This window comes from Acomys minous (assembly GCF_964271855.1).
Source record: "Acomys minous genome assembly, chromosome: 3".
Taxonomy (NCBI): Eukaryota; Metazoa; Chordata; class Mammalia; order Rodentia; family Muridae; genus Acomys; species Acomys minous.
In genome coordinates, this window is record NC_140485.1 from 29,799,304 (window position 1) to 29,808,509 (window position 9,206).

Genomic DNA, 9,206 nt, shown 5'->3' on the forward strand with positions numbered 1-9,206 from the left:
AACCAATCCCTGAGCATGAAAATCCAGCAATCCCTGAGCATAGAAACCCACCAATCCCTGGGCTTGGCTTGAAATGCACCAGTCCCCACCCTGGAAATCCACTGGACAGTCCTCGCCCAAGCAGCCCTATAAAAGCCTGTCTCCTGCGCAGTTCCTGCTGCGTCCCACCTCAGCACCGGCAGCCACCCTTTGTGTCTTTTCCAACGAATCTCCTGTGTGAGTTTGTTGTGCAGTGTGACTCTGGTGTATCTACCTTGGCTCCCGACTGCCAGGATACTGTTGTGACCTGCTTAACTTGCTTAAACTCCATAGCCTCTCCGTGGAGACCTATTTCAGTTCCTAGCATAACTGTGGCTCCTCTGCTAACACCAGCTGCTGTTCTTAGCATATCAGAAGACATTTTGCATTCAGTCTCCATTTTGATCATAAGGTGAAATTAAGTCCTGGTTCTCAGGCTCTACCTGCCTGGGAGCTGGAATACCATGACTTACAATTCAACACTTGTTGAATATTCTGCTTGAATTAATGATTTATGTTTTATGTAAACAAAGCCACACCTGCTATGTTCCTTTCTCCTGGAATGGTGGGGAACTGAGAAGTCCCCAGGCCTGTATTCTATTCAATCAGCTTAAAACGCTTTGTCTAGCCACCTGGACATTGTGCTCTGAACAAAACCAATTCTTTTTTTTTTTTTTGAAGATTTATTTACTATTTATACAGTGATCTTGTCTGTATATACACCTGCACACCAGAGGAGGGCGCCAGATCTCATTATAGATGGTTGTGAGCCACCATGTGGGTGCTGGGACTTGAACTCGGGACCTTTGGAAGAGCAGCCAGTGCTCTTAACCTCTGAGCCATTTCTCCAGCCCACAAAACCAGTTCTTATGTTTAGCTAAATAAACGTGATGTAATGCTGTCTTCTTCTTGATTCTCCCTGGCTACCTGGTTGTTACCTGGTTACAGTTTTTCTTATAAAACTCCTACCTTGGAAGCAGACCAATGTCATAGTCCAATTCCCAAATTTGGACTGTGGTGCTGACAGGTCCGTTCTTGCTCAGCATTCAAATAAACTTCTATTAATCTAAGTCTAGTGTTCCAGTGGTCACTGAATGGCTATTCCTGAACCCTAACAATACCTTTCCCCTCAGAGCTGTAACGCTCACATAGGGGAAACCTCCCCCCTCAGTGTAACACTTCCATTGCAGAAACCTCTCCCCAAAGAGCTGGAACATTCCACTGGGGAAGCCTTTCCCCTCATCGCTGCATCATGAGCATTGGGGACTTCCCCTCAGGGTCGCAACACAACTTTTCCTCAACAAGGTCTCACTATGTATCAGGTAGCCCTTGAACTCCGTATGTAGCCAAGTCAGCCTTAAACTTGGAGTGACCCTGGCTTCAGACTTCTAAGTGTTGGAATTACAGGTGTGTGCCATCACACCTGGCTTAGAAGTGGCAACTGACAGTAAATCAAATAATATATTTAAACCCACTTCTTTCTTTTTTTTCTTTCTATTTTCTTTTTTGTTTTTCAAGACTGGGTTTCTGTGTGTAATAAGAGCCATAGCTATCCTGGAACTCTTACTGTAGACCAGGCTGGCCTTATGCTCACAGAGATAGATGTACCTGCCTCTGCCTCTTGAGTGCTGGGATTAAAGGTGTGCAACACTGCCAGCTCACACACAATTCTTTAATGTTTATTTATGCAAAACAAATTATCCAAATAAATTATCACGGGCTGGGCATGGTGGTGCACACCTGTAATCCCAGCACTCAGGGAGGCAGAGGCCAGCCTGGTGAGTCCAGGACAGCTAAGGCTACACAGAGAAACCTTGTCTCAAAAAACCAAATAAACCACAAAAACAAGTTACCACCAACATATCTGACTGGGAGAAAAGCATTAACTATAACATTTTACCTACTTTTCTTTTCAACTTACTTTATAGTATCTGCAAAGCTGACTCGACGAGAGCTTTTCCTAGTTCTTGGAGCATTAGATTCCTAAGAGAAAAAAATATAGGATACAATACTTAATTTAAGTCACTGTGAATTAGGTCTCCAGACTATTAGAGGCAGAGATCAAGTCTTATTTTGGATTAATGAAATAAAAATTCCTGCCGGGTTGTGGTGGTGCACATCTTTAATCCCAGCACTTGGGAGGCAAAGGCAGGCGGATCGCTGTGAGTTCAAGGCCAGCCTGGCCTACAAAGTGAGTCCAGGACAGCCAAGGCTACACAGAGAAACCCTGTCTCGGGGGAAAAAAATCAACAACAAAAATTCCTCCAAACAGCCTAATATAGAAGCACTTAATGAACATGCATATGATTTTCCAAATATTTTGGGGGTGGTGGTGGCAGTGCTAAGAATTGAACCCGTGAAGTCATATAAATAAGATTTTCTTCTGTTGCTCTGTTTATTGAGACAATGTCTCAATATATAACTCATGTTGATCTCAAATTCAAAATCTTTGTGCTTCAGCGTTCTGGCTGCTAGAATTATAGTTGTTTACTACTACTGCTTGAGTAGGAATTTCAGTAAAAGTTAAAATAAGCATAGTATTGCTTTTTTGGCCTTTTGGCTAAAATCAAGTGTAAAATAAGCATATTAAACACAAACAACTATAACAAGAAAGACTGGGGACAAAACAGGAGCTATGTGGCCAGCTGTACTGATCTTATTACAACGTATTCTTCTAAAATTACAATCAGCTTTTTGATTGTTTTAAAACAAGGTCTTACTATGTAGCTATGACTAGTGTGGAACGCTAAGCACAGAGATCAGCCTGCCTCTGCCTCCTTAGTCCTGGGAGTAAAGGCGTGCAGCACCACCCCCATTTAAAAACCAGTTTTCATTGTGGTAAAATAGACGTAAGTTACTATCTTTTATGACTGTTGTAGTTATTTTAGATATGGTTTTCCATGGCCTTGGCTACATTCAAATTTGCTATAAAGCCAAAGGATTTATCTTCCTAGTGCTGAAATTACAAGCCTGTGCCATCACACCCAGCTATAAGATAGTTTATCATCTTAGTCATTCTGCCCTGACACTTAACTTACACTTTTTATTAGTGGTAACAGCCACACAAAATTAAATTTGCCATCTTTACCATTAAAAAAAAAAAGATGTGTATAAGTGTGCCTGTCTGAGTTTGTGTGCATCACATACATGTAAACGCGATGGACGTCAAAAGAGGGTGTTGGGCCAGGACAGTGGTGGCACGCACCGTTAATCCCAGCACTTGGGAGGCAGAGGCAGGCGATCTCTGAGAGTTCGAGGCCAGCCTTGACTACAGAGCGAGTTCCAGGGCAGCCAGAGCTGTTTCACAAAGAAACCCTGTCTCAAAAAACCAAAAAGAAAAAAGAAAGAAAAAGAGGGTGTTAGACTCTTTAGAACTAAAGTTACAGGTAGTTGTGAGCCATCCAACTGGAACTGAATCTGTGTCCTCTGCAAGAGCAAAAAGTGCTCTTACCCACTGAGTCATCTCACAAGCCTTATCTTAACACTTGTCTGTTTAGTTTTTCTAAGGCTGTGTACCCTTGGCTGTCCTGTAACTTGCTCTGTAAACCAGACTGGCCTTGAGCTCAGGGATCTGCCTGCCTCTGCCTCCCAGGTGCTGGGATTAAAGGTGTGTACCACATCTACACCTGAATTTCATTATTTACAAATACCATATTTTGTTTATTTAAACAGAATGGATGTACACTTGTTTTTTTTCCTACCTCTTGACTACTGTGAATGATGTTGCTGTGACTATGTATCTCTTTAAGGGGGGCTGGAGAGGCGGCTCAGTAGCTAAAGGTATGTACAGCTCTTGCGGAGAACTCAGGTTTGGTTCCCCTCACGCAAATTGGGAAGCTCACAATTGCTTGTATCTCTATCTCCAGGGGATCTGGCTATCTCTTCTGGCTTCTGTGTGCTCCAGGCACATGAACTACACACTGAAGTGCAGGTATTTACATATATACATAAATTAAAAGAGCATCTTAAAAAAAAAAAAACAAGAAGAGTATGCCATCTATAATTAAGCAGTCTATATAGTCAAAGGACTAATTAGACATAGTAGGCATGACAGACAGTGGATAAAGCACTTGCCATATAAGTGAGAAGACTGAATTTCTAATCCCTAACATCATGTTAAAAGCTATACAGGTAGACTGGATAATCAGCTCAACAGGTAAAGGCATGTACTAGATGCTACACCAGGTTAAAGTGTCAAAATACCATTCCCTATTCTAATCCCCACAGAGGTTAAATTATTAGCAACAAATAGAGTTTTAAAATTATAAACACTAGGGCTGGAGAGATGGCTTAGAAATTAAGAGTACTGGTTGATTTTCCAAAGGGCCTGGGTTCAAATCCCAGCACCCACATGGCTGTTCACAACTACCTATAACTCCAGTTACAGGGGAGCTGACACCCTCACACAGACATGCAGGGAGGCAAAACACTGATGCAAATAAAATAAAATAATTTTTAAAAAGAAAGAGAGAGTGAACTGGAAATGACACAAGGGTTTTTTTGTTTGTTTGGTTTGGTTTGGTTTTTCGAGACAGGGTTTCTCTGTGTAGCCTTGACTGTCCTGGACTCACCTTGTAGACCAGGCTGACCTCGAACTCACAGAGATCCACCTGCCTCTCCCTCCCAAGAGCTGGGATTAAAGGCATGCGCCACCACTGCCTGGCTATGGCACAAGGTTTTTATTTCTAAAAAAGTATAAATGCCAGCTATTTTAAGAATATGCCAGTTTATTCAAGAATTTGGGCTGGGCAGCGGTGACACACACCTTTAATCCTAGCACTTGGGAGGCAGATGCAGGCAGATACTCTGAGTTTGAGACTAACCTGGTCTACAGACTGAGTTCTAGGACAGCCATGGATACACAGAAAAAACCTGTCTCATAAAACCAAAAAGAAAAAAGGATAGGAATTTTTTTCTCAACACTGTGCCTGAGGGCCTCATGCGCAGTACGTAAGCACTCCACCACTGAGTTACATCTCTAGCCCAGAAGTATTTGGATAAATAACATGGAAGCAGAGAGATACTTACTTGTACACAGTTAAATGGGAATTTTTCGCAGTATCATCTCTTTGCATAGCTAATAAAATCCGTGATGATCACTGAAGCCAGGTATGATGATAGAAATCTACAGTCCTAGCACTTGGCAAGCCCAAGCAGAACTGCCACAGGGTTAGGGTCACTCTAGGATATGTAAGTGAAACCTAATCTCAGCAAACCAAGTCCTTCTCCAAAACAAAAATCATTGAATTTACAAAGCATTTGCACTAGAGATTTACCTGAACTGTTTCATTTCCACATTTCAGGTCCTGAAGAGGACTCCTTGGGGGTTTCAAAATCTATAGAGGCAATAATTAGAGTTACTCAAGAAAATCTAACATAGCTACTAGTCAATTTATGTTATGAGTAGAAAGCTAAAATTTCCATTAAAATCCCTGAAATTCCTCATAGTCATACTGTTCAGAAATGAGGGCATGTCTTTTTTTTTTTAATTTTATTTATTTATTATTATGTATATAGTGCTCTCCCTGCATATACACTTTCAGGCTAGAAGAGGGCATCAGATCACATTATAGATGGTTGTGAGCCACCATGTGGTGGCTGGGAATTGAACTCAGGACCTCTGGAAGAGCAGTCAGTGCCCTTAACCACTGAGCCATCTCTCCAGCCCCCGAGGGCATGTCTTAACAAGATAATCACACTAAAACAAATGAGTTCTAAGTCCTGCGTTCCTAACTTGAGAAAATACATTAAACTCTTCACATAGAACTTAAACATAGAAATAAGAAGGGCTTGATATTTCATAGCAATCAGAGATAATTACTTAAAGTATGCCTGCCAGCAAAAACTACCCAAAAGAAGTCAAAATAGAAAAAAGAAAGAAAATCTCAGCAGGGCTATGTTAGAATTCCTTATTGGGTAACTTTTGCACATAGGCACCCTATACCACTGTATTTTTTCAGTTTCATAATCTAACACGAATTTAGTATGTAAATCAACTTAGATAAACCATGTCTTGCAATAGTTTGAATGCCAGGTTAAATATATTTTTTAAAGAGAAGAAAAATATCCATTTTAAAGCATTTATAATAATGAAACATAATTCTATAGGATAAAATTTATTAAATAAGCAAATTTTAAAAATAACAATGATGAAGAAATATGCTATATAAAAATTTTATTAAATTTAGCCAGGCATAGTGGTGCACACCTTTAATCCCAGCACTTGGGAAGCAGATTGGCAGACTCTGAGTTCAAGGCCAGCCTGGTATACAAAGGATAGCCAGGGCTCTTAACCAAAGAAACCCTGTCTTGTAAAGCAAAACAACTTATTAAATTACAAAAAAAATGCAAAAGCATGAATTTTATAACATTTACTGAAGCACATAGCCAGACTAACTATTTGAGTTTTTACCTAGAAAATAATAGAAGCTAGCTAGGATACCAAGGTAAGGTAAAGCCACAATCAAAGTTACTGTAAAGTTGAGTAAAAAGTAACATCTATTAACTTAAATAAAAATATTTCTTACTGAAGAATGCCGTCTTCTAACAGGTCTCTGTGTATTGTCACTAAAAAAAGGAAAAAAAGGAAAAATTATGTATATGTAGATAAACAACTAAATTTCTAAAGACTGTCATCACTTTATCCCTTTTGTGTTATCAGACTTCAACTCTGTATTTAAGAATTCAATGTGTTAAAGGCATATTGTGGTCAGAGTTGGTGGCACTGGCCTGTGATGACAACTTTTGAGAGGCTGAAGCAGAAGGATCCCAAATTTAGAGTCTGACTCAGATACCAATTTAATAAGACTCTGTCTTACAGTAAATGTAAAAGACTGCGGTTAACACTCAGTGGTAGAGCACTTGCTTAGCATGCACGGCATCCTAAGTCAATTTCTAGTACCAAAGGGGTGGGAGTGGAAAAAACTGGGAGTGTAGTTTCATGCTTAAGTGTATGCTTAGCATGCTGAAGGTTCCTACACCCAGAGTATGTATGTATGCATGTATGTATGTATGTATGTATGTGTGTGTGTGTGTATATATATATATATATATATATATATATTTTTTTTTTTTAATCACAGATTTAAACAGAGCAGTGGTTACACACCTTTAATCCCAGCACTCATAAGGCAGAGGCAGGCAGATCTCTGAGTTTGAGGCCAGCCTGATATACAGAGCAAGTTCCAGGACAGGTAGGGCTACACAAAGAAAGCATTATTTGGGGGGGGGGGGCAGGGGAACATGCTCTGTAAGACTATCCCTTAAATAATAATTAGTAACACATAATTTATCGTATCTTCAAAGGCCCCCAGACACTACCTCTGGTTACTATGATGTGTTTTTTTTCAGACTAGATTTTGAAATTCCCAAATGTTTATTACGCCAAACAGATAACTTCTGAGGTATAAGAAAAATAAGACAGTATAGAGACGCAAATGATCTAGAGAATTCTTGCCTAGTCTAAAGATCACTGCCATTATGTGCTACTACTTAGCTGCTCCAAGCAAAGAGATGCATTTTGTTGCTGCCCTTGGTTTTTCAAGAAAAACTGAAAATTTAATTATTGCATGAAATCTTGAGATATTTGCAATTTAGGCAATTAACTGAAAAATTAAGTTTTATGTATATGTTAAAAATTAGGGACAGGGGCTGGCGAGATGGCTTAGAAGTTAAGACGGGCTGTTTTTCCAAAGATCCTGAGTTCAATTCCCAGCAACCACATGGTGGCTCACAACCATCTGTAACGAGATCCGATGTCCTCTTCTGGTGTGTAGATATACATGAAGGCAGAATATTGTATAATCTTTTTAAAATCTTTATAAAAAGTGGGGGGAGGGCAGATGTGGTGGCGCATGCCTTTACTCCTAGCACTCTGAAGGTGGAGCAGGTGAATCTGTGAGTTTGGTCGACATATTGAGTTTCAGATCAGCCAAGGGCTTTATAGTGAGACTCTGTCTCAAACATTTTTTTTGTTTGTTTGTTTTTTGTTGTTTTGTTTTGGTTTGGTTTGGTTTTTCGAGACAGGGTCTCTCTGTGTTAGCCTTGGCTGTCCTGGACTCACTTTGTAGACCAGGCTGGCCTCGAACTCACAGCGATCCACCTGCCTCTGCCTCCCGAGTGCTGGGATTAAAGGTGTGCGCCACCACGCCCGGCTCAAACATTATTTTGTAGGCTGGCAACAGATCACTAGTGTAAGGTGCCAATTTTAGAAAAATCATTTCATCTCCTAAGGCCTTAATGCAATAGGAAGTGGTGTCTATGAACATCCTCCAAGTCCTAAATTCTTACTTTAAATGAATTTACACAAAGGCACGGCAAAAAGGGTATCACTTATTAACACTGACTTCTTCTACTTGGGACAAAATAGAAAACAATTTCAGATATTACTGATAGTGTTTTATTTTGCTTTGTTTTTTACATTTTTGAGACAGGGTTTCTCGTGTGTAGCCCTGGCAGTCCTGGAATCACTCTGTAGACCAGGCTGGCCTTGAACTCAGAGATGCTCCTGCTGGGATTAACGGCATGTGTCACCACTGCCCGGCTACTAATAGTTCTTCATTAGTTTGAAATACCTGTCTATGATAGAGAATAACACTTTAGCAGCATTGAATGAACTTACTTCTCTTCATTAGCCTCTGAAGACAGTCCATCCATTTTTGAAACTTTTTTCTGTAAGAAATATATAATATTAATAAGAAAGGTGAAATATTATAATCTATGGGAGACTAGGAACATGGGTATGAATTTAGTTATTGTAAAGAAGACCAAAAACAAGAAGTAAAAAAGACACTGTGAACTCTAAAACATGACAGCTTATACTTAATACTAGAAATTCTCAATTTAAGATAAAAATGTAAGCCAGGTACTATGATCATTCCAATAACCCTAGCACGTGGGAGGTGGAAGGAGGAGGAGTGAGCGTTTAAAGCCAGCCTCAGGTACATATGCAGTTCCAAGACAGCCGGGACCATATCAAGAAGCCACCCGAGAGGCGTGTGGTGGCACACATCCTTAATACAAGCACTCAGAGGCAGAGGCAGGTGGATTGAAGAGAGTTCAAGGCCAGCCTAGTCTACAAATTGAGTCCAGAACAACCAAGGCGACACAGAGAAACCCTGTCTTGACAACCCCCAAAAGAAGCCGCCCTCTCATCCCTTTTTAGCCTCCCCCCTCCCCCGGAAAAAAAA

The 9,206-nt window shown here is 40.3% G+C and overlaps 1 protein-coding gene across 4 annotated transcripts in view; it reads right to left on the bottom strand.

The window, feature by feature from the left end:
• Window positions 1-8,947, bottom strand: part of KNL1 (kinetochore scaffold 1) — a 58,728-nt gene extending 49,781 nt beyond the window's left edge. For 2 of the 4 annotated variants that reach the window (XR_014778185.1, XM_084776548.1), the window contains exons 1-4: window positions 8,639-8,946; window positions 6,546-6,585; window positions 5,295-5,354; window positions 1,940-2,001 (exon numbers count right to left, since the gene is read on the bottom strand). Coding sequence is in view for 2 of the 4 variants with exons in the window: in XM_084776548.1 (XP_084632674.1) it covers window positions 1,940-2,001; window positions 5,295-5,354; window positions 6,546-6,585; window positions 8,639-8,673 (197 nt within the window). In the remaining 2 variants the exon portion in view is untranslated. Of the gene's footprint in view, window positions 1-1,939; window positions 2,004-5,294; window positions 5,355-6,545; window positions 6,586-8,638 lie in introns of those variants that run through there. The other 2 variants (XM_084776549.1, XM_084776550.1) reach the window with 2 other exon arrangements.
• Between the last annotated feature and the right edge of the window lie 259 nt (window positions 8,948-9,206).